Genomic DNA, 27,350 nt, shown 5'->3' with positions numbered 1-27,350 from the left:
GTAATGTTCTTCAATGTCTTTTATGTAATTGCGTTGACTAACATTTTTAAATGTGACAATGTCGAAATCTGTTTACACACGAACGTATTTGTTTTGATTTACAAATTCTGCAAAGATTATAAAAATATATAAACATCACGTTTATAAATTGATAGTAGTATTATTTGAAGCATTTTATCTTGTAATAATTACTCACAATCGGTATGTATATATATGCGGAAGTAATAACATTCACAAACTTGGCTGTGCAAATTTGGTAAATATGTTATGGATTATATTGTTTTTATTATTAATATAATTTATAGATTAAAATATTTGTTTTACAATTTGCGAATATATTATTACACATTACATATTTTATTGTATTAAACTGCGTTGTTTTTAAAAAAATTATATTTCGAAAAAAAAAATTGAGCAAAAAAATTGAAACAAAGAATTTTTTTTCCAAAAGCCATTATTTAGTTAAAAGTAGCAGAAAGTTCTTTGAGCCATTCAAATCGGACGCTTAGTTCTCTCAAAAACTGCCATTTTTTGCACATTTAGCTCTGTAGTTTTGAAACGGCTGAACCTGCCTTTGCCAAAAACTAATCACCACTTCTCCTAATCATTACAAATTGAATGCTTTTTGGATCATCCAAATTGGATGCTTCGTTCTCGCAAAAACTCGATTTCTATTTTCTGCACTCTTTGCTGCTCCGTATCTCCGAAACGACTGGACCTGTCTTTGCCAAAAACTAATCAGCACATCTCCCTATCAATAGGAATCGAATGCTTTTTGAATCATTCAAATCGGTTGCGCCCGAAAACGTGAACGAATAATTGTATCCACACACACACACCACACATGCAATTTTTTGAGGTACGCCAGTAAAAGGTTCAGAAACATTTGAAACATGAAGATATGTAAAAATTTTCAATATCGATTTTTGGACGATTAAATTAACTTACACTACGGGAAGTTAATACATCTTATTTAAAGATGGTGAAATAATGAAAATGAAAAAAAGTTTGATTAAAAATACAGTAAGTAATACAAATATTAAAAATTTAGAATCTTACTTTAAAATATATCTCCCAGGTCATCGTTCACTCCTTCTCATAAAATTCAATGTAAATTCTGAATGAATCTAAAAAAGAATTGATTATTATTAATAACTCTTTATGTCGTCTATAGACGGCATCCGCCTGTCGATCTGTGTGTACGAGTGTTGCATATAGACGACATATCTAAAGAATTAATTTTTGCTTCAAGATTTAACACTTCGAGTTATATTGTTTATAATTCTCAATTAGTTCTTTAGAAATATAATTTTTCAAATTTTAAATGCATTTGTGTATTTAAATGCATTTTTATCGATAATGATTGGAGAATCTTAATCTTATTTCTAGAATTGTGTGGAACAAATACTTCGGTAGCTTGCTGGCTTGTACAGCAGTGTCATTCCTACGGTGAACTATCTTGTAAGCAAAAAGGTTAATATTTATCTATATATTTTTGCTCCACACAAATGGCTAATTTCTAGTATTTTTGCATATAAATTTCTATTTTTTTTATGTTTAAAATAAAAACAATTTAGTAGAAATAACCATATTACAATTGTATTTATATAAATATGTTAAAATAAAAAATTAATACAATTGTCAAAAAAATATATGAAATACATTCGGCAGTGATGACCAACTAATATCTCGAGCAATATTTTCCTGAGAGATTATTTCATACAATCTCCTATAAATTATGAAAAATTTTCGTATTAAACTAATAATTAATTAATAATAAACAATAAAATACCTATAAATATTAGATACTTAAAGCAAGGTTCTTTTTATTCTTAATTATCTAGCATAATAATATCATCATCACTTTCATTTTGCTCTGTGACTTCACTCTTGCGTCTTTTGCTGTTGTTCAAGTCATCGAAAGTGGCTCGTTTCCTTGCATTCGGGGATTGTGTGGAATCAGGTGCTGCATCAGATTCTTCGATGATACAAACATCATCTTCATCGTCATCCTGGGGGTTGTTGGATGATGAAGGACCAGAGGAAGCTGAAGGAAAAAAATTATAATATAAATACAATATTATATATGTATATATATATATATATATATATATACACCTAAGTCTGTTTTTACACGGAGATTGGTTCCAGAAGAAGCCGTGTAAAAAAAAAAACGTGTAAAAAAAGACATTGATCTTATACAAAAATGGGTGATGTGTTCCTAATGTCTAAAACCTATTAAAATTGGTGAAAAACAAGAATTTTTAAGAACAAGAATTCATGTTTATTTTATTAAATCAAAAATATAATGCTTATTTTCACAAGCATAGTAATTAATGATAAAAAAGATATGCACTCTAATCTTAAAAGTAATATAAATTAAATGTATGGCAAGTTCAGGAACTAAAAAACTATGTTGTGAACGAAAAGAATAGGTTATTCAATTTTTAAGGTAAAAAATAATTTTATTGTATGCACATAAAGGAAATTTCCCTAAATTAGTGCTATTCACATTTGCTTTGACCAGTAAAAATTGTTTGTACGCGCTAAAAGGGAATTCACTTAAATCTTTAAGCTAGTGTTCGCAAACTATCGATACTATCGATGGTTTCAGACTTTTTTCTTTCATAAAAACTTTTTTGTGATATGAACATACTTCGCAAAAATTAAATTTGACAAAAAAATTAAGTACATTAAATTTTAAATCGTGCTAAATGGAATAAAATCGTGTAAAAAAATTAAAAATATTCAATTTTCAAACCGTGTTATATCAAAACCGTGTACAAAAAGACCGTGTAAAACCAGACTTAGGTGTATATATATGTATATATATATATATATATATACACATAATAATTTATAATGTATTTTATCTTACTGGACGGTTCATCTCCATTCCCATTGTTTGCCGGAGCAGCACTTTCTTTCGGTTTTAAAACAGAAGGATCTGATAATACTTGAAATTCAGGTTCGTCCTTCTTTGGTTCATATTGGTGTATCGTTATACTTAATTCATAATTTTGCAGGAAGTCATCGACCTGAAAAATAAAAAAAAAAGAGTGCGCGTAAGGATCACACGCGATTGAAGTAAAACTTATTTGCTACTGTATAAAGTAGCAAATTTAAGTTGAGTAAAAATAATTACATCATTTAAAAATTTTGAATAATGTTTATTAGTAATATGGTAACACTCGTGATGCACACATTTATTAGTGTCGTCAATCATTATACACATTTATATAATGATAAATTATAAATTATATATTTATGATTACATTAAAAATATGTATAATATTTACAAACAATAATGTAATCAAAGTCGTACTTGAAATATGACATGATCGTTTTAAAGTAATTGCTGATTAATAAATTCTATAATATTCATTCACACAATGGATTATGTTAAACAACGCCTAAACAAATATTGTTTTTGCAAATTTACTCATCCTGTAACAATTGTGTTTGTAGAACTTCATGTAATTAAAATTAACATACATTCATTTACTGTTTGTATTTTTTTACTTTTTCGCTGACGATATAATCTCATTCCTTGAACAGCTGTAATATCCGTCTTGCCTATCAAATTGAAGCCATACTTTTATATTTGTTTTATTTATCAAGCCCTGCACATAGCTTGGTCTATGAATCATTTGCTTTTTTATATGAACGTTAATGCAATGATCATCGTCAATATTACGAGGTAATAAATTAACTATATTATTAATGTCAACAGGCACATTTATAATTTGGCCAAACATTCCAAATTGTCCATTTGCATGTCGCACTCGTCTAATTTGCATGAAACACAACCTAGGTGGAATTAATCTTTCAGATACAGTATCTAGTTTAGGTAGATAATTTGGTATAGGTGGAAATACAAACCCGTTAAATTTACACAAAGTAGGAATTTTACCCGAATTTAATATCTTTCGACAAGTTTGACATCCAACCTGATTATTTAAATCAATATTCAAAAAACATCATTAAGAATTTGTTTTTGAGCATCATTTGATATTTTTAAGTCACTTTGAAGCCAAAGTCGATCACATACGAAACATAAATACATTGTCAAAGCTATCATTTCTTACGCAGCGCAGATTTTTCCTTTGTTTCATAATTTATTTGCGATCATTTGCACTACAATTAATTATTTATGGGGGACGGGATAAAATATTCTTCCGATCCTGACATTTTTATTAACTCACGAATTATACTGCTAACCCATGTCGCGTCTAAAGAAGTTTTACTTCAAAAAATGTTTAGAGACTACGAGCTAAATACAAAACTCAAGTGAAAGTCGACACATTTTGTTTTGTTTTTGACATATGATTTGACATTTGATGTATTTTTTGTTTTGCTCGCAGACTAGATCGAATAATTGCAATAGCTGCGCTTGCGAGTCAAAAGACCGTTTTTGATTTTTCGATTAGTATTTTTTATATCAAACGTAATTGAATCGTCATCAAACTTCATGACTTTTCCTAATATATGAGTATGATACGTATTTTATTGTTAATTTGTTTTTTCAATTTTTATTTTTGGAAAAAAAATTGTATACTGTCTTACCTACCGCAACCGGTCATTTGACCGATAGTACGAAAAACGATGTTCGGACGGCATTTGTTGTAGTAATTGTTAAGAATATGATCGAACTTATAAGAAAATGTAAATTTAGAAGAATTTCTGCCTTCTGCAAATTTATATGCCTTTTTTTTCAATTCTGTATGCACGCTGCGCATATGAGGCAAGGCGTATAAATATTGCACTTCTACGGTATAAAAAGGTTTTTTTTTTTTCATTTTTGCTCAATGCCTATGTGTAGACAGATTTTTACGAAGCAATCCAAACAACAAATTGATAGGTTTTGTTTTGAATCCAAAGATTGGTTCAACTACATTGACAGCAATCAAAATTGTTGTAAAAGATCACGTATTACTATCGGCAAACATATATTTTCAATAAAGGTAAGGTGTAAAATTATTCAACACATGTTCAATAATATTCAGAAAAACATAGTACAAAATTTTAGTAACTTTTCAATATATGATGTAAATTTAATTATGCCCAGCAAATCGCACAAATGGGGTATAAAATTTTGATAACCATCCAGTATACGTAGAAAACTGAGAATTTCTTTGAAGATTTATAACCAATGAAACCGTATTATCAAAATCGCTAGTACGATGTAAAAATTTCAAACGTTTTTACCATCCTACTTATAGCTAAACTTTTAGTAAAGAAAAACTGTGATGGTAGGTACAATTGAAGCAATATAACAGCTACAAATACTGGTAGAACTAAAAATCAAGGACTCAAATAATATTTACAGTTTTGGAAGCTAAGAAAGAAGATTTTAATTTTCACTTACATACGCATATGTTGAAAAAATTACACTAATACGGGAGTCAATTCAATTGGTATTCGCGTCGTGTTTGGTGTAGATGTCATTCATAAAGTAGTCAGAAATCATTCGGTAAAATATGAATTTTAGAGAGAATTTATCAAGAATTTACATTATTTTGTATTTATTCAGGATAAATCCATTGTTTTCACATCAAAAAATTACAAAAAGATGATGTACAAGGCAGGAATTTTCTATTCCAATTAACTTGCCGTATAGTTCCAACAAGAATTCAGAAAAAAAACTAAGTAAAAGTACAAAACAGATTTCCTAAAAGAAAATATTTCAGATCATATTTTAGAAGGATGATAGAGCGAACAAAATGGGCTAAAAACGTAAAAAATGCGTGTGCAGAAAATACACTCTAAGACAACAATTGTAAAAAATTGGATAAAACAGATTAAAAAATATATTTTGCATTCTAAAATAAAAAAAATATTTTGTATTTGTATTTATAAACTCTTAAACTAGCATTAACTTTTCATTCAATACTGAAAAATATAGATTTTGTATGGCCGGTCATTTGACCGGTCGCGGTAGGAATAGTAAACATAAAATGTCGGTAGGAATAGTGTTAATAGCGTCGTAAGCGCGAATCATGCAAGCGATTACTTTACACCCATATCGCGCCTAAAGAAGTTTTACTTCAAAAATATTCATATCACGAGACAGGAGAGAATCTAATTATCTTACTTGTAACATGCTTCCATCAACAATTCCCAATTCTGCCAATTTCTTATCATTGTTGCACTCAGTCTCCCCTTCTTCGGAAGATATGATAACCAACTGTTTAGATTGGCAAATGACATCAGGTGCAATCATGTTCAACGACTTCTTCAAAACGTTTTCTTCCAATTCTTTAACAGTCATCTTGTTCACATCGAGCATTAGATTTACTTCAGGCTTTGGACTACAAACGTAGCATTTAGGGTTTGGAGGATTGAGAACTGGATAAAAGACACAAGATTAGTATAATAGAAATGGTAAAAGGATAATTTTTTTGTGACTTACATTTCTCCGGTACCAGTATTTGCTTTTGTGGATTCTCTGTAAGACGTACATACACAGTGGAGCACTCTTTGATTTTGTCTTGCAGGATTTTAAAAGCGTGCATAACGGCAATTCCAGCAACGATTGCATTTGTAGTGGCAATCGCGGGAATTATATTACCAGCCATAGCTGAAAGATAACACCAATTATTTATTAACTTCCCGTAGGGTAAGTTACAGTAATCGCAAAAAAATCGAAAATGAAATTTTTTATATATCTTTACGTTTCAGAGGTTTCTTAACATTTTGGCATACCTTGGAAAAAAATGGATGTATGTGTGTGCATGTGTGCGGATACAAATTTTCGTCGACATGGATCAACCGATTTGATTAATTCAAAAAACATTCGATTACTATTGATAAGGAGGCGTACTGATTAGTTTTTGGCAAAGGCAAAGGCCGTTTCGGAGATACGGGGCAAAAAGTATCAAAAATAGTATTTCAGTTTTTCAGAAAACGGAGCGCCCGCTTTAAATAATTCAAAAATCATTTTACTTGTATTGACAAAATGAACTGGTACAATTTTTGTAAAGGCAGGTCCAGCGTCTCCGGAGATCCAATAAAAATTAAAGAATGATGCCATTTGGCGGTCAAAAATGAACATTAGACATATGTACATCATATCATCAGATATTTTATAAAGATTAATAATAAGTACAATTTTGTGTATATTTATATGGGTTCTGTACCAATGTTTACACGTTAGACGACTACGCGGCGCTTACGCGCTTTCATATTTACGGTACGGGAAGTACCAGCAATTCCAGTAATAGTAATAGTAAACAGGGTGTCCCAGAACTCAATTTAAAATAAAATTATTGCACTCATTTTGAAAATTATATGTATTTAAGTATTACCAAGTGTTTTGGGCATTTTTCAGTTATTTTGAAGTAAAACTTCCTTAGGCGCGACTAGGGAGTAATTCTATGATATGAAACTGACAATAGGACGGAAGTTGGTTACGTCTGACTGAATTCTGATTCGTCATTGGTCGATGACGTCATTCGGATAGAGTTGACGCTATTATTGATGTTATGAAGTGCATAAAAATGTTTCAAATAGTCTAGAAATGTTGCGAATCGTCCAAATATATTATAAATCAGAAATATTGAAGATTGCCAAAAAATGCTGTATACTGCCAAAAAATATTATAAACTGTCCAGAAATTTTATATAGCGCTTAAAAATGTTGCAAAACGTCCAAAAATGTAAGAATTTGTCCAAAAATATTATAAACCGCCTAAAAATGTTATGAACCGCCTAAAAATGTTATAAGACGTCCAATAAAATGATAAAACGTCCAAAAATGTAAGAAACTATCCAGAAATATTATAAATCGCTTAAAAATGTTGCAAATCGTCAAAAAATACTATAAACCGTCCAGAAATGTTGTAGGCCGCCTAAAAATGCTGTATATTGTCCAAAAATGTTATAAACTATCCAAAATGTAAGGGACTGCCTAAAAATGTTGTAAATTGTCCAGAAATGTAATAAACCGGCCAAAAATGTAAGAAACAGCCTAAAAATATTGTAAATCGTCCTGGAATGTTGTAAACTGTCCAGAAATATTCCAAACCGCCTAAAATGTTATAAAACGTCCAGAAATGTTGCAAACCGGTCAAAAATGTAAGAAAACTGCCTAAAAAGGTTATAAATCGTCCAGGAATGTTGTAAACCGGCTAAAAATATAAGAAACTGCCTAAAAATCTTGTAAACCGTCCAGGAATATTATAAACTAGCCAAAAATGTAAGGAACTGCCTAAAAATGTTGTAAATTGTCCAGAAATGTAATAAACCGGCCAAAAATATAAGAAACAGCCTAAAAATATTGTAAACCGTCCAGGAATGTTGTAAACTGTCCAGAAATATTCCAAACCGCCTAAAATGTTAAACGTCCAGAAATGTTGCAAACCGGTCAAAAATGTAAGAAAACTGCCTAAAAAGGTTATAAATCGTCCAGGAATGTTGTAAACCGGCTAAAAATATAAGAAACTGCCTAAAAATCTTGTAAACCGTCCAGGAATATTATAAACTAGCCAAAAATGTAAGGAACTGCCTAAAAATGTTGTAAATTGTCCAGATATGTAATAAACCGGCCAAAAATGTAAGAAACAGCCTAAAAATGTTGTAAATCGTCCTGGAATGTTGTAAACTGTCCAGAAATATTCTAAACCGCCTAAAATGTTATAAAACGTCCAGAAATGTTGTAAAACGGCCAAAAATGTAAGAAACTGCCTAAAAATGTTGTAAATCGTCCAAAAATGTTGCAAACCGGCCAGAAATGTTGTAGACTGCATAAAAATGCTATATACTGTCCAAAACTGTTATAAACTGTCCAGAAATATTATAAATCGTTTAAAAATGTTACAAACCGTCCAGAAATATTGCAAACCGTTCAAAAATATTATAAACCGCCTAAAAATGTTATAAGACGCCAAAAAATGTTGTGAACCGGTAACAAATGTAAAATACTGCTTAAAAATGTTGTAAATCGTCCAGAAATGTTGCAAACCGGTAAAAAATGTAGGGAACTGCCTAAAACTGTTGTAAAATGTCCAGAATGTAGTAAACCGGCCAAAAATGTAAGAAACTACCTACAAATGTTTGAAATTGTCCAAAAATGTAGTAAATCGGCCAAGAATGTAAGAAACTGCCTAAAAATGTTGTAAATCATCCAGAAATCTTGTAAACCTGCCAAAAATGTAAGATAATGCCTAAAAATGTTGTAAATTGTCCAGAAATGTTGTAGATTGTCCAAGAATGTAGTAAACCGGCCAAAAATGTAAGAAACTGCCTAAAAATGTTGTAAATCATCCAGAAAACTTGTAAACCTGCCAAAAATGTAAGATAATGCCTAAAAATGTTGTAAATTGTCCAGAAATGTTGTAGATTGTCCAAACATGTAGTAAACCGGCCAAAAATGTAAGAAACTGCCTAAAAATGTTGTAAATTGTCCAGAAATGCAGTAAACCGGCCAAAAATGTAAGAAACTGCCTAAAAATGTTGTAAATCGTCCAGGAATGTTGTAAACCGGCCAAAAATGTAGGAAACTACCTAAAAAAATGTTGTGAACTATCCAGAAATATTATAACTCCGTCTAAAAATATTATTAATCGCTTAAGAATGTTATGAAAAGTCCAAAAATGTTGTACACCGTCTAAAAATGTAAGAAACTGCCTAAAAATATTGTTGGAAGAATTTAAAACAGATGGCGGAAGAATTTACTTAATGACATATATTAATAATAAATACACGAAACTTTTAATTGAATTACGGACTATCTACATATTAATATTAAAAGCTGAAACTTTTAGAGATTTTTTTTTATTAATTTGAAACCATTTGAGTACCTAGGAGGAAAAAAATGAAAATGTCCATATTAAGGACCACCTTAGTAGGCAGGTATAAAAGTAGACAGGTAAACAGGAGGCCAAGTAGATTATAAATGGAACAAATTATTTGTCGATTATTTACACATATCGCTAATTTTATGACAAAATGCCCCTAATAATTTTTAACAAAAAAAATCTATTTCTATTGCTTTTTTTATCCAACTTACATTTTACTTCAAATCTCGATTTCTGTTCAATACCAAAACAGTAAGACCGAATATTGGCACAGGCAGCAACAAAGTCCATGGCAGCCTGATCGTCTTTATCCCAAACGAGAGTGGTCTTCTTTTCTTCCAACTGTTTGAACAAACTCATGACGCTCATTTTGAAAACACAACACCATTCTGCTAGGGAAAGATTTCTTTGTTCACGGGTTACTGCGTCGTCTTTCATCTCTGAATCTGAAAGAGATAGATATAATATATACACTACAATAAAAATAAGTTTTAAAATAAATAAAAATTGTAATGTATATATATCTTCTTATATATAAAAATGGAGCTCTCGATAACATGAGATCCGCTAAAACTCGAAAACGGCTGAGCCGATTTGGCCAGTTTTTGTCTTGAAAAGTTCGTGCTAATCAGTAGGTTGTGGGAAAGGTGAGATATTATTTCAAAATCGCGTAAAAACTTTACACTTTTAATTTGAACATTTTTGTAGAAGCGTTATTGGAATAAAACAATGGACGGTGGGCTAATACGTCAAATGTATTAAATATTACTAAATGATGTTTGATGTTTTACGTAAATATTATTTAATTATGATTAAATTGTAGTAAGTACTTTTGTTCATAGTTATATTTATACACAAAAACGTTATTAAACTGGCCGCAAGTGTTACTAGAAACTCAAAATATCAACTTTTTTGAAATGTTAATATGAAAATGCACTTTTTGGCATATTTTTCTCAAACACGGTGCTCTGAAAGATCTCATTTGTATAATTATATATTCAGTGGTATTTATAAAACATTTTCCTGATTATATTATTTTTTGTTTATGTTATTTAAATTCAGAACCTAAATTTGGTATCGATCAAAGGGATATTTTGCCGAATGACATTTTTCTTCAGTTATAATTTCCCAGAATTTATCAAAAAATAGATAGTAATATATGAAGGTCCGGGGTTAAAAAGGTCCACCACCGATGTGTGAAAAAACAGTAAAGTTAAGCATTGTTTAACAACAATATTTGAAAGTAGAGGGAAAAAGATGTATAAACAGCTATAACCTCGATTCTTATGACTTTGCTATCGGGAGATAAACGGTAATCTTTGAAAATCCATAATAAAAGTATTTTCTTCCATTGGTAGTTTTTTTAGCATTAGTTAAAAGTGTAATTATTTGTAAAATACCTTTAAAATTAAAATAAGACTTTGAACCTGTTTGCCACCTGGCCGTTTCAAGTTACCCCGCCTATAGGGTAAAAAGGTCTAGATAACAAATTTTTGAAAGATATCAAAAAAGTACATTTCTACAATGACAAAGTAGCTGGCAGTTTTACTGAACGTAGTCAGATAATCGTTCGTTTGAAATGTGTTATTTGTTGTAATATAATTGGTTTGATTTTTATAATATAATTAATATTTCTCAAAGTCAAATTGGACCTTTGTGCCCCCGCCCTGCCTTACATATATATACTTTTTATTAAATTTACTTTTATTCATCGAATGTTACTTGAAACTTTTCAAAAAGCAGATTAAAGAAGAAATACTTAATTCATTTTCTATCTCTCCTCGCAGAAATTTGAAAATTTTGTTTAAGCTCAGTAGTATTATTTACAATTATACACAAAATGCAGAATCCAAAAAGAATCTGAAAAACTTGAAACGTAATCAATAATTCGGAGGACCAAAAAAGACTTGAATTGGATTATACCATGTTTTCTATAGAATGTGTATAAAACTTCCAGTTTGATTGTATTGACAAAATATAGACAAACTGATGGGGTTTATTGTTTTTATAATACCTCATTGTATATATCATTCAAACAACACATCCTTATGCACTTAAAGTATTAATATTTTTGATTCTCTAGAAATTGTTTAGTATATACCTTACTTAGCAAAACAACGTTTTCCGGGTCAGCTAGTATATATATATATATATATATATATATATATATATATATATATATATATATACATTTATATATTTATCTATTTATTTACCCATGGGTTCGGTCCACATCTGTGGCACAGGTGGGCGTCTCTCCTTCCACAGATTCTTCATACTCAATAAATACTCGATATCATCATGAAAGAATTTAGTAAACAGCTTTTGACTTTCGTAGTTGCAAGACTCAGCCCACTGCCTTGTGCTTACACGATCAATGTTACCCTGAAAAATAATTGTTGTTTGTAAAAAGCAACATAATTTAGATTTTTAATTTGTGACACAATAATCTCTTCACCAACCTTTTCTGAAAATTCATCAGCAAGTGCTTTTTCGCTAGCGTCTCCTGCTGCTTCAGGATCGGCAGTGTCTGGTGAGACTTCTTCATCGTCATCGGTTTCGCCAAATAGTTGACTGAAAATGAAATAAAATAGAACGAAATTATTTAAATTAATTATAATTTTTAATATCATAAGATTTTGCAAATAAATTTAGTTTCTTGTATAATTTAATTTATATTAGAAAAATGCAATACTCTTTTAATTTAATTTAAATAGATAAAAAACTAAGCTGAAAAGTGGGAATAATATTTTTTCACGTTGTAAATTATCCACGAATGTTGTAAATTGTCTGAATATTATGTAAGCAGTCTAAAAATGTGGCAGTCCAAATATGCTGTAGATGATTTATCTAAAATCTAAAATTCTAAAAGCAAGGTTGTAAATTATCTAAAAAGGTTATAAAATATCTAAAAATATTGAGGACGATCTAATGATAATGTTAAAGACGATCTAAAAATGTTGCAGAAGATCCAGAAATGTTGCGGAAGGTCCAGAAATGTTGCAGACCGTCTAGAAAAGTTGCAAAAGGTCCAGAAATGTTGCAAAAGGGCCAGAAATGTTGCAAAAGGGCCAGAAATGTTGCAAAAGGGCCAGAAATGTTGCAAAAGGGCCAGAAATGTTGCAGACCGTCCAGAGAACGCATCCAAAAATATTATAAATCTAAAAATATTGCAAAATAGTCCAGAAATGTTTGCAAATCCTTTAAAAATAATGGAAATCATTTAAACATGTTCCAAATCGCCAAACAATGTTGCAAACGGCCTAAAAATGTTGTGGACTGTTCAAAAATGTTGCAAATTCTCCAGAAATGTTGCAGAATGTCCAGAAATGCTGTAGAAGGTCCAAAAATGTTGCACTGTTGGAAAATGTTATAATACATCCAAAAATATTATAAATAAAAAATGAGAAATGTTTGCAAATCGTTTAAAAATGTTCCAAATCGCCTTAAAATGTTCCAAACGACATAAAAATGTTCCAAATCGCCTTAAAATGTTGCAAACGACGAAAAAATGTTCCAAATCGCCTTAAACTGTAGCAAACGACCATAATGTTCCAAATCGCCTAAAAATGTTTCAAATCACAAAAATGTTGCAAACGGCCTAAAAATGTTGCAAACCGTTTAAAAATGTTGTAAACCATCCAGAAATGTTTGCAAATCGTTTAAAAATGTTGTGGTCTGTTCCAAAATGTTGTAAACCATCCAGAAATGTTGCAAATTGTTAAAAAATGTCGTAGACTATTCAAAAATGTTGTAAACCGTCCAGAAATGTTGTAAAATGCCTAAAAATGTTGTGGGCTGTCCAAAAAAGTTGCAAACGGTTCAAAAAAGTACAGAAATGTTGCAAACCGTCCAGAAATGTTGCAAACCGTCCAGAAATGTTGCAAACCATCCAGAAATGTTAGAAACTGTCCAAAAATATTATGAACCGCCTTAGTTTGTTATAAATAGTTTAGAAATGTTGCAAACTGTTTGAAAATATTGTGAACTGTCCAAAAATATCACAAGGTTCCTAAAAATATTGTAAGCCGTCCGTAAATGTTGCAAACAGTCCAAAAATATTATAAACTGCTGAAAAACATTGCAAACCGTCCATAAATGTTGCAAACCATTCACAAATGTTATGGACTGCCTGAAAATGTTGTGGACTCCCAAAAAAATGTTGCAAACGGTCCAAAAATGTTGTGAACCCCCCAGAAATATTATAAACTATCAAAAAATATTGTAAACCACCCAGAAATGTTAGGAACTGTTCAGAAATATTATGAACCTCCTACAAATGTTGTAAACGGTCTAGAAAAGCTGTAAACGGTCCAAAAATGTTATAAAATGTTATGAAAATATTGTGAACTGTTCAAAAATGTTATAAAACCCCTAAAAATGTTACTACTGTCTGAAAATGTTGTAAACTATCCAAAAATGTATTAGAAGAGTTAATAATCATGATTGTTAACTTACAATTTAAATTTTTACTCACTTGAATAAATGTTTGGCCCAAACAATACAATGAATCGGTTCTGAAGGTGTATTTCTAATTGTGCAGCCTGGAAATGATTTTTGAGTCGCTTTCGGCAAGCATTCATAACATTGTGATAAGCCTTTCTTGATCATCTCAACCTTGAAATAAAAGTGAACATGATAATAAATATAAATATAACTAATTTAAATTAAGCTTAAATAATTTTATCTAGCTCATTGAGTTTGTGTGAATAAAAAACATTCAAATTGATTTTGAGTAAAATGAGATAGTAAAACTTGCTTAATTGCTTTTTAAGGACTTTACTTCGATCTAGTCTTATTTAAATTAGTAAAGAACGCTCTTTAAAAGTCAATGAATTTTGAAAATTTCAAGTTCATAGTTCAAAAAAAAAGTCTTAATTCTTAAAAACTTGGGGCAATTGGGTCATTATAATTAAATGTGGTCCTAGAAATGTTATTTATGGTTATGGTTACAATAATCAAAATTTGGTTGTTCTTAGGAGCTCATAATTTTCAAAGCGCATGAGTTTTTTTTATTATAGTTAATAATAATAGCAAATATACTTTTTAGTTACCTGTCCAGAATAACCAGCAGTACCGCTCTCGATCAAAGGCAGATCAGCAGCTAAACATAATCTGTTTACATGATTTCTTGCGGCCTTGTTGTCCAAAGCATTCATAATTAGAGTGAAGCGTTTGAAGAAGTTGACACCATATTCAGAACTGTAAATATAGAAAGTAATCACAAATTAGATTTAAACATTCTATAGCATAAATTACTCTTAAAATAAACTATTGATTATTAGAATTAATTTTGTTATAACATGTCTTAATGAAGTTATTAAAAAACTAATGGAATTTACAATTAAAGCTTAATTTTACAAAATTAGTCTTTTGAAAACAATTAAGTGACTAAAACACAAAGAGATTAACTCAAAGATATTTCGATACATCCAAAAAGCATTTGCTATCGAAGTCATTGTATCGATGAGTCATACATAAACACATACCATACATATCAAAATATATTTTATATTTTACCTAGTAATACTGTCGTGGTAAGCTTTAATATTAACATTAGGATTAAACTTGAGAGCACTCTCTTTCGCAACTTCAGCCTTGGATTTCCCAACATGTTCTTTATGAAACAAGAACTGTCTGTTCAAATTACTGACATCAATTGTATCCAAATCAATCTAAAAACACAACAAAACATTAAAACAATCATACTAATAATATATTTCATTTCTCCCTTACTATTTCGATGTCCTTAAATCCAGAAAGAACCAAATTCTTCAAAATTTCGCAGCCGATCCCGCCGGCTCCTACCAAGAAGATTTTTGAATTTAAAATAGAAATTCTGAAGGTTTTCTTCAAAGATGCCTTTAATGCTAGCAGCCATGGTAGTAAGTAGATTTAGTTTTAGTTGTTATTTTTCACAGATATGTTAAAATATCATAATTTTTATAACAGTAACCTAAAATTTATGACTAATTTTAACAAACATCAAAACAAGAACTTGTTGTGAGCATAGAGGGCGAAGTCGTGTGTATAGATAGGAGACTCTTTGAGGAAATTGCGGATTGTGTGTCTATGGAATGTCGAAACTGTTAATTTGAAAATAAAATAAAATAAATAAATATATATACATACATAAATATATATATATATATATATATATATATATATATATATAAGCATTTAGGTCGTTTATTACAAGTTGAGGAAATTTGTCTGAACCAAATAAGTAAACTTTAAAAATTAGAAATCTTTGTTTTTGTTCTTGCGAAAGGCAGGTTTAGTCATTTTGGAGGTACAGAAGGCAAAATATAGTTTTTGACAGTAATAATAACCCGATTAGAATGATTAAAAAAATATTTTTTTTAAGATAATTTAATTTTTTTTTTAAATTTCAAATAACCTCGAAATTTTCTAAATTATTATTTTTTTAAATATGCAAATATATTTCAAGAAAAAAATTCCAGCAATTTGCCTTTAGGCACAATATCATGCACAACTAATTAACATTTTTTTGGATCTCCAAAATCGCTAGACCTGCCTTCCAAAAATTGGTCAATTTTAAATGTTTTTTGAAATATTCGGAAATCAAATCAAAAATTGAATTGCCATTTTTTCACTTTTTAATTCTTATCTCTTAAAAGGTAGAAACTGCCTTTGCCAAAAACTAATTAGGACGTCTTCTTATCAAGAGGGGTCAAATGTTTTTTGAATCATTCAAATCGGTTGATCCGTGCTCTCAAAATCGTCGACGAAAAAATGTTTCCGATTTATGTGTGTGTATATACATATATATGTGTGTGCTAAACTTTTTTTTGCCGACGATTTTGAAAGTACTGTTTTATCGATAAAAAACCTTACCTTATTGTTCGAAAAAACTAAATTTGACTAAATGTTGATAAAAATGTTTATAAAAAACCGTGAATAGTATTCCATGGTTTTTACTTGATATCATATTCAAATGAAATATTTAGTAGTTTATGACTAAAGTATCAAGATTATTTATTATTGTTTAATTTCTTAATGTTAATAGTGACGCATTTTTAATTTCTCTCTCCTTCTCTGTATCTTATAAAGTAAAACTTCTTTAGGCGCGACTAAGTTTTATTCGGGAGAATCTAAAACATTGTGAAAATAAATTTAACAAAGAATAATTCTCCATTTCTTTCTCACAAAATTTAGACAATTTGTCGACTAAATTTATGTCTCACATTTCAATAATCTCGAACTAATTATATCATATTAAAGTAACTAATTTATTGTTTAAAAATATTAGTATAGTTGTTGACATTATTAAATGTGTTATTAGTAGTATTACCATATTACCAATAAACATGATTTTAAATTCTTAAATGAAGAATTTATTTTTGATTTAATAGTCATCTTGTAAATAGCAAAAAAGTCCTATATATATATATATATATATATATATATATATATTATAATAAAATATAACTTTTAACATTACATAGACTTTATTTACAACATAACTTCTCTTTTTTTACACAAAATATACATTCGTTTCACATTTAGAAAATAATCTTTAAATGCTTAACATTTAATACGTTGTTCATTTATATTACACAAAATTTAATTTATTTAATTATATATATATATATATATATATAAATATATTTAAAATTACACTTTATTAAGAATTGACATTTTGTTTATAAAAATATTACCATAACATTTATTTCGTATATTATTTGTACGTATATAAGTTTATTTTTTCTATTAATAGCACATTTGTAATATATTTATGTAGGAAACCATTTAATTTTTCAAGTGAAACTTCTTGAGTAATTTTTGACACCGGAGCCTTTGTTAAGCCATACCAGCCGAAATAAAATGAAGGAAAATAAATTTATAAATTTAATAAAAATTCATTTACAATTTATAAAAAATTGAAATAATTGTTATGTTATTAATTTTAAAAATTTCGTAAGTATCAAGAATTTAAATTAAAATTATTTATAAAACTTGATTAAAAAAACTTGAAAGATTTAAAATGAGAACATTAAAAAATATATCAATAACTAGTATACTAATAACAAAATTAATTATAATTTGCAGATATAATGAAATAAACAGATTTCAATAATGTGTTAAAGTGAGTTCAGAAGTTTCACTTCAAGTGACTTGAATTTTATTTAATTTCTATCTATAATAACATTTAGTTCTGTTAAATTGCAGATGTTATAAATTTAATACAGTTAATTTTTCTTAAAAAAAAACTTTTAAACAATTTTCACGAGATCTTTGTATTTAAAAAAATGTGGCTCTGCGAGGTAGTCTAGGGTTAAAAATGGCTTTTTATAATATATAATATTATTTAAAGTATAAGAAAAATATAAATGACAAATTTAATAGATTTTCGACTATGTCACATCTAAAGCCACAATTAGAGTTAAATATTTGAATTGTTTAAACATAATGGTACTTAAAATAAACTATAAAGAAATTATTTACACATTCACATTCACGCTTCTCAAAAAAAATTATATATATATATATATATATATATATATATATATAATTTATACTATTTGTAAGATTTATATATGTACAAATTTGTATAATAATAATACAATAATAATAAAATATATATACGGTCTGGTAGAGATCGTGTTTTCTTTTTTTTGTCAAAACGATTGCAAAATCAGGTTCTGAAATTGTTAAATTTATTTAAATATATATATATATATATATAAATATATATATAAGGTAGGGCAGGGCACAAAGGTCCAATATGACTTTGAGCAAATATATTGTGAAAACCAAGCTAATTGTATTACAACAAATACCACATATCAAACAAACAACTATCTGACTATGTTCAGTAAAACTCCCAGCTAACTCACCATTGTAGAAATGTGTTTTTATGCAATTTTTCAAAAATTTGACGGCCAAGAGTCAAACAGTCAATGCAAAATATTAATTTCATGGATACAACCCACTGTATACAACCTTGATTTGGTATTTCGTCAGAAATATTCATCATCAAAGTTCGAATAATTATTTATTTAATTTATCTGTTGTAAAATTGATTTTTTTGAACTTAATTTACTATTTATTTGCAATTTTATATTTTTCACACCTTTGCCAAGGTCAAGGTTCAGTTTGTCCTTTTTACTCCACCCAGGTATAAGCATTTATAGGAGTTATATAAAAAAAACTGTTGAATCTCACTTAAAATTAACAATACATTTTATAAAACAATTATATAACGTGTACTTAAAAATTTTGATTAAGGTCTCGTAAACTAAACAACAGTGCTCACAAGGAAAAAAAACTTTTGTTATGGATTTTCAAACATTTTTGTTTATCTTGTGATAGCAACGTCGTAAGAATCAAGGTCATGACTGGTTATACATCTTTTGCCCTCTACTTTCAAATATTGCTGTTAAAAAATTCTTAACTTTACTGGTATTTAAGATATTGGTTGATAGGATTTTTTACCCTAAGACCTTTAAGCCCCGCTGTACCCTATATACATTTAATTTATTTATAATATATATTCAATAATTACAAAACCTGATGCAACCTATTTTAAATATCACCTTATTGCATATATATATATATATATATATATATACATATACATATATATATATAATTTATTTTTAATATAAATATAAATGTTTAAAAAAATATTTAAAAACATTTAATGCATATAAGTGGGACAACGAAAATTATATACATATGCAAAAACAAAAACTTTTGTGCTAAAAAGATTAAAAAATATTAAAAAACATATACAGAGTAAGCGAAGATCGAGTAATAGTGTTGACCTTAATAGTTCTGAAAAAATTTAGCGAAAAAAAATTATCTCACGTTGTTTGAAAATTATAAGTGAAAAAATATTCTGACCATTTTTCGGTTTTTATTAATTTCTACCAATTTTGTTCATTTAAACTTTAGAACCTAATAACCATAATATTTCTAGGACACACAATCAAAAAAAAATAACACAATTGCCTCAAGGTTTTAAAAATTAAGACTTTTTGTTAAACTTTGAATTTAATTTTTAACTTCCCGGAGGAGAAGTTTATGTTTTCAACAAAAAATCCGATTCGCTAATTTTATGTTTTCTCGACGTTTTGAGCCATTCTGAATTGAATGAGACCAAATTTCGAAATAGTATGTGTGTGTGTGAAATTTTTTTTTACCTTAAATCAATATTTTTTCAAAGAACCAGACCGATTTCAAAAATTTAAAAGCCATTCGATGTATTTTGACGAGGACCATCGTTTGTCAATTTTGTCCATGTTTTAGACAAAAATTCTAGCTTAATTTGAAAAATTCGAAAACTGTTTGAAAGATATTATTTGGGAATCGACCAGATTAGTTTTGGATAAAGATCGGCCGAGCCATTTCTTCGCAATTAACTGTTGAAATTTTTTCGATGGAATTTTTTATGTTGATAGACATCGTGGTCCTAAATAATAACAAAGTAGTTTAATTTTTAAAATCCATCAATATTTGAATAATGTTTATAATAGCAAAAAAGAATAATGTCGCCTTTGAGATGCGATGAGTCAACATTTGATTCCACAAATTTAAAAGCTATTTTTTTGGAATTAGCGGAAAAATAAGTCTACAAAAATTCATGGACTATGTACGTAATACACATAATCGTGCAGTTGAAAATTTCATCTAAATATCAAAATCTCAATTTTGGTTGATTAAGTCAATCATCATAGTCCAGTCATTTAAGCTTAAATTAGGTAAGAATCTCGGAATTTTCTCTGTTGAAAGTCTGTAAATACTTGTATATTGACACCTAAAAGTTGTCTCAAAACCTACATATGGTAGGGTGAACGCAGCATATGTAGGTTTTGAGACAACTTTTAGGGTGTCAATATACAAGTATTTACAGGCTAACAGCTGATTATCTCGAATTCCGAAATAAACTTACTATAATGACTATTACACTACTATTACACATTTCGGGAAGTTCATGCAACTTGCCTTAAGGCAAAATGCTACTTTCAACTAGTTTTCAAATCGGTCGACTTTGAGAAGCTCTGCTTTTAATAAAATGCACTAGAGGGTGTTGGCAAATTTCATCAATAGGTACAATACTTGATAATTTCATTATTGAAAAATTTCGAGTAAAAACTAGTTGGTATTGGTATTTAGCCTTGAGGCAAGTTACATGAACTTCCCGATATGTGCAAATAATCGACTTAATCAATAAAAAATAAATTCATTTATGAATGATTAAAAGTATTCTGATTGAATTTATTACACATGATTGAAAACGAACGAACACGACGTTAGCTAGGAGTTTTTTCTAAAAGCAAATTTTCACAAATCAATAATTTTTATAATTGAGCCAGTTTCCGTAGCACTTTAATGGTTTAGTATGTTCATTAAGACCAAGTACTCTATCGTTATACCAAGTAAATCGTCTAATTTTAATTTTAACAAACGTCAAAAAAAACTACTCATTTTCTCAAACTTTGATAAATTTTTAAAATTAAACTACTTGTCGTAAGGCCGTGATATTTCAGTGAGTTCTATAAGACTATGATATATATCGCCAAAAAAAGTTCCATTAAAATCGGCCTAAATTTTTGTCAACAGTTAATTACAAGAAAACGGTTCGGTAGATTTTCGTCTAAAACCAATCAGTATCATTCCCAACTAATATCTTTCAAACAGTTTTTGATTTTTTAAAATCGTTTCGGTAGGATGAGCTTAAATGTGGACGAAAAGTTTAACACTTTTTTTTCAAATTACAAAGAAACGGATTGGCTGATTGTCACAGAAAACTGATAAACGCTAGTCCTCATCGATATATATCGAATGGGTGTTAAATTTTTGAAATCGTTTTAGCCGTTTTTGAAAAAACGTTGATTTAGGGCAAAAAATCTGCACACACACATACACACATACATACTTTATCCAAATTTGGTTTCATTCGATTCAGAATGCTTGAAACGTCCAAGAGAAAACATAAAATTAGCGAATCGAATTTTTTGATGAAAACATAAACTTTTCCTTCGGGACGTTAAAAAAACCGAAAAATTGTCCCATAATTGATAACGCACTTAAATCCTTTTGTTTCGTAGTTTCATAATTTCGGCCGGGACGCCCTGTATTAGGGTGGTCCTTAAAATGGTCATTTTCGAATTTCCTTGCTCCCAGGGGCTCAAATGGTTCCAAATAGATAAAAAACAATTCTCTGAAAGTTTTAGCTCTTAATATTAACATTTAGATAGAGCGCAATTCAATCAAAGTTTGTATGGGAAGAGCATGGAAAAAATTTTGAAAATTTAAAAAAAAACCATACTCACATATTATATATATATATATATATATATATATATATATACCTTGCTTTTAAAATCATTTGTATTATAAAAAATTTAAAACTAAAAATAAATCAATTTTTTGCTTTGCACAAAAATCATTGCATTTGCTTTAAAATATGTCCTCTTATCATCCTAAAATCATTTTAATCATCACAGCACATAACCTCAAACTCACCATCTTACCATGTTACTCCTTAAGCCTCTTCACCACCATTTTCTGGCTCGTTAGTGTATCATCAGGCGCCGACCACCGCCTCTTCTTACAATTCGCGAAACCATCATCGGCCAGTCTCTCCTTATTCTTGTCGCACAAAAACTTATGTTTTGTCAAATTCTGAGGCTCCTCCGAAAACTGATAAAGATTAGAATCAGCAGTCGCCGACCTCGGCATTTCCTGAGGCCTCTGCTGACACATGGATGTCACCTTTGACATCTGCCTGGGATATGACACAGCCGGTGTCATTTGCAATTGTCTTGCAGCATTGAGATGAGATGCAGCAGGAGCTGGTGGTTTGTTATTAGTCGTCCTTTCTGGGTAGTGAGGTTTGGCGGTTTTCAAGGCTTGTAGACTTTTGGAGGAAACATGATGTGGGGTTTGAGGGTTGGTGGTGGTTTTGTCTTTGGGGGTTAGAGATATGCAGATGTCGCCGACTTGAAGCCGGTTGCACTTTAGGCCGTATTTTCGCATCGTGGCTTCAGGGGAGCACGAGGCCCAGCCTTGACCGTAGACGAAGAATGGGTGCTCTTGGGATGTTTCGAACTCAACCTGGAAGGGAAATAATTATTATATTAAACTAGGTGTAGATAGCATTGGACGTTAAGGCCAGTTGCATGAAATTTCTGATACGTATACAAAATAAACTTAAACTAGTGGTGCATGGCATCGTGCCTTAAGGCAAATTGCTGGACTTCCCGTACCGAAAACTAAATTAACTAGCTGAATTAAGTGGAATTCTGTCTTAAGGCAATTAGGGAATCGTGCCTTAAGGCAAATTGCTAGAACTTCCCGTACCGCAATTCAAAATTCGAGTAATTAAAAATAATCAATAATAATAATCAAAAAAAGTTGATCAATGATTTGAAACTTTTAATAGAATTTCGAACCATATTAAATCATTCTATCTTAAATCATTTATTTTGAAATATTTTGGAAATTCTGAACTTTTTTTCGAAGCAATCGTACTGTTTTAACTGCATAAAGACGAAATATCAAAGCGCGTAAGCGCCGCGTCGCCGTCTAACGCGTAAACATTGGTACGGAACCCATAGGAATATGAACAAAATTTATACTTATTGATAAAATCTCTATAAAATATCTGATAATTTGATGTGCATATGTCTAATGATCATTTTTCACCGCCAAATGGCATTTATTTTTACTTTTTTACTCGATCTCCGAAATCGCTGAACCTGCCTTCATGAAAATTTGATCAATTCTTCATCTTGTCAATGCAAGTAAAATGTTTTTTGAATTATTCAAATCGGACGCTCTGTTCTCTCAAAAACTGAGTTACTATTTTCGGCACTTTTTTCCGTATCTTCGGAACGGCTAGACCTGCCTTCGCCAAAAACTAATTAGCACGTTTCCTCATCAATACGAATCGAATGTTTTTTGAATTATTCAAATCGGTTTCTCCGTGTTCCCGAAATCGTCGACGAAAATTTGTATCCGTACATACATACACACACACGCGCACACACACATCAATTTTTTCTAAGATGTGCCAAAATGCTCAGAAACCTTCGAAACGTAAAGATATATAAAATTTTCATTTTCGATTTTTTTGCGATTACTATAACTTGTCATCAAAGTTTCATGAAAATCGTTAAATGAAAAAATAATTAAAAGTAATAAAAATAACTGAGAAATATTTTCATCAACAAAAAAATTAGAAAAAGGACAAATTAAATATCTGTTTAGGAAAGTAAGAAAGGAATTCTACTACGAGCAAATTATATATCTGTCTAAGAAAATCAAAAATGGGACTCTACTGACAATCAAATTAAAAATCTGCGTGGAAAAGTAAGAAAAAAACTCTACTGACAAAAAAATTATCAGTAAAGAAGGGACTCTACTGACGAGTATATTAAATATTTGCATAAAAAAGTTAAAAATGGACTCAACTGACAAGTAAATAAATATCTGTCTAGGAAAGTAGAAAATTGATTCTAGTGACGAGCAAATTAAATATCTGCCTAGAAAAAAAGACTCTACTGATGAGCACATTAGATATTTGGTAGGTAAGTAAAAAAGTGGAATCTACTGACAATATCAATTAAATATCAATATATATATATATATATATATATATATATATATATCTGTTATCACGAGATGTAAACATTTGTATAGAATAAATTAAATAATGAGTAATTGTTGATCAAGTTGCGACATGTTTGCATCAAAACAGCAGCTGCAGGACATTTATATATATATATATATATATAAATATATATATTATTCCTATTAGTCATGTGTCATAATTAGATACTTATTTTTATATCTCGTTGAGACGACATAGGAAATACAATAAATAATGTATATCACTCGTGATAAAAGACATTTATATATATATATATATATATATAAATATATATATATATATATATATATATATATATATATATAAATATATATATATTTATTTTACAAGCCGTCAGTATAATGATATAATAAGTCTCAGCAGATTTAATATAATTTAATTAACTGTTAACTATTTCATTACTTGTTCAGTTATTATTCAATTTATTTATTATAAACTTATTTAGATTTGGGTAATTTTAATTATTTTTGAATATAAATGTTTGTTGCAAGTATATTTTAACAATTTGTTTTCCTGAAGATGAAGCATACCTAATTTCCGAAATGTCGAAAATAAATTTCTTGTTTGATGCACAACACTAATTGCATTACAAATGGCAACTACACCGTCATTGGCGAATCTAGTTAAATTAACTAATTAATATCTAACAAGCCACAATGTTCATTCACATACTCCTCCAAAACGGCTTTACCGATTTTTACCAAATTTTATATTCCCATTTTCTCATTGTACAAATATTTCCCGATGCGCACAAACAGTACATAGTTGATAAATGGTTTGCATAAAGAGCAATTTTTGCAAAAAAATATAGAAAGATTGAATATTAATATAAAAAGATACAACAGTTTTTGATAGGGATCTATAGGTACCATACGAATCTATGGCAAAGCTGTAAAATTTTCCACTCTCCTAATTTTCTTCAATCTCAGTCAATTCGCTGGGCATGCCACATAACAATATAATTTAAAAATAAATTATCGGATTTTGATTCGTAATTCAAATTACTAAAATAATCAAAAGCGCGGTAATAATTTACTAAAATCATGAAACTTCAAATGTGCCAATTCAATTTAAATAGAATCAGTTTCGGATTAGGTTGGCTCTTGCAAAGACTATTGAGGGATATTTATATGTAGCGTACTTTGCAGTGGGTAAACTATTCATATATTTTTTGTTAGCTGCCTCTTTCACTTATGCACCACATTTGCAATCAGTTAGTTATTTTCGTACTAAACATTTTTTACTAGAAATAGTTTTTATGGCAATACGACATTTGCCGGATCAGCTAGTATATATATATATATATATATATACTAGCAAACCCGACGAACTCCGTTTCGCCACCAGATGGTTTCGTGAGAAAGATGAAGAAATTTTTTGTTTGTTTTATATTTGAAAAGAAAAAAAATGATTTTATTACACAACAGTAATGAATTTATTTCGATTATAAAAATGAAGTGTTTTTTAGTTGAACTTCTCTAAGTAAATGAAAGAGAATCCGCAAATTATCCGTTTCATTGAAGTGCTCTTTGGTAAACCACATTTTTTGTTTTTTGGTCTGACGTTAACACAAACAAAGCTGATGGTTTTCCAACTCGTGAACAGGGGACGTATAACTGCCCATGAGGAAAACAATGATTTTCTAAATAATCTATTTGAAATTTATCCCGCAAACACTAAGCGATTGGCCTTGCGACTTGTTTTCCTTCCTGACGATATAACTCCAGAACGCACGAACCGATTTCGACAATGATTGCATTAGTTGGAAAGGTCTCGGTCTCCGCAAGGTTTCTCACTCTCATCTACTTAGAGAAGTTCAACTAAAAAACACTTAATTTTTGTAATCGAAATAAATTCATTACTGTTGTATAAGAAAATCAAATTTTTCCTTTTCAAATATAAAACAAACAAAAAATTTCTTCATCTTTCTCACGAAACCATCTGGTGGCGAAACGGAGTTCGTCGGGTTTGCTAGTATATATATATATTATCAATTCCTTTCTTACCCTGTCCCTATGCTGGTTAAAACTCAGCGTCAAGGTAACCCTTCCTCCGCCGTCATCTTTAGCACTTTCACCTCCCGACGTCGTCACGTTTATCCTGACGACGGTGACATCTGTCAGAGTGACATCTCCTGTCACGTCCGCAGATCGTCGGAAATCGTCCGCCCTCATGTCCTCCACTCGTCTCACGTCGCCGTCCGCCAGGCGAATGAGGGCGCCGCGGGAGAAACCGGAGGCCACTGGAAATAGATAATTAAAAATTAATTATAATAATGCAAGAATAATCTTATATATAAAAATGGAGCTCTCGATCAAATGATTCGGTAAAACTCGAAAACGGCTGAACCGATTTGGCCAGTCTTTGTCTTGAAAAATTCGTGCTAATCAGTAGGTTGTCGGAAAGGTGAGATATTATCTCAAAACCGGGTAGAAACTTTACATTTTTAATTTGAACATTGTTGTAGAAGCGTAATTTGAATAAAACAATGGACGGTGGCTAATACGTCAAATGTCAAACGTTTTTGACGAATGATGTTCAATTGCCTTTAATGGGATGTTTTACGTGAATATTATTTAATCATGATTAAATTGTAGTGAGTAGTTTTGTTTGTAGTTTTATTTGTGCACAAAAACGTTATTTAACGGGCCACAAGTGTTACTAGAAACTCAAAATATCAACTTTTTTGAAATGTTAATATGAAAATGCACTTTTTGGCGTCGTAACACTCAAATCATATTTTTCTCAAACACGGTGCTCTGAAAGATCTCATTTGTATAATAATATACTCATTGGTATTTATAAAACATTTTCTAGGTTATATTATTTTTTATTTATGTTATTTAAATTCAGAACCTAAATTTGGTATCGAACGAAGGGACATTTTGTCGAATAACATTTTCCCAGTTA

At 29.7% G+C, this 27,350-nt stretch overlaps 2 protein-coding genes across 3 annotated transcripts in view; both read right to left on the bottom strand.

The window, feature by feature from the left end:
- Positions 1-1,671: 1,671 nt before the first annotated feature.
- LOC113387660 (SUMO-activating enzyme subunit 2-like) lies at positions 1,672-15,677 on the bottom strand. Its single transcript, XM_026625019.1, is given in 12 exon segments — positions 1,672-2,047; positions 2,879-3,038; positions 6,095-6,348; positions 6,413-6,580; positions 10,009-10,242; positions 12,013-12,181; positions 12,259-12,370; positions 14,274-14,413; positions 14,851-14,998; positions 15,317-15,471; positions 15,533-15,631; positions 15,633-15,677. Coding segments are annotated over 12 exon segments (1,899 nt in total). The 3' UTR covers positions 1,672-1,832.
- Positions 15,678-22,251: 6,574 nt separating this feature from the next.
- Positions 22,252-27,350, bottom strand: part of LOC113387623 — a 66,814-nt gene continuing 61,715 nt past the window's right edge. For both annotated transcript variants that reach the window (XM_026624973.1, XM_026624972.1), the window contains exons 7-8: positions 26,447-26,682; positions 22,252-22,882 (exon numbers count right to left, since the gene is read on the bottom strand). In XM_026624973.1, the coding sequence (XP_026480758.1) occupies positions 22,304-22,882; positions 26,447-26,682 (815 nt within the window). In that variant the 3' untranslated portion in view covers positions 22,252-22,303. The remainder of the gene's footprint in view (positions 22,883-26,446; positions 26,683-27,350) is intronic.

This window comes from Ctenocephalides felis, unplaced genomic scaffold (assembly GCF_003426905.1).
Source record: "Ctenocephalides felis isolate EL2017-DRISC unplaced genomic scaffold, ASM342690v1 CF-g0.4_SCAFFOLD_03572, whole genome shotgun sequence".
In the NCBI taxonomy this organism is placed as follows: Eukaryota; Metazoa; Arthropoda; class Insecta; order Siphonaptera; family Pulicidae; genus Ctenocephalides; species Ctenocephalides felis.
This window is presented reverse-complemented; position numbering and strand designations above follow the sequence as displayed.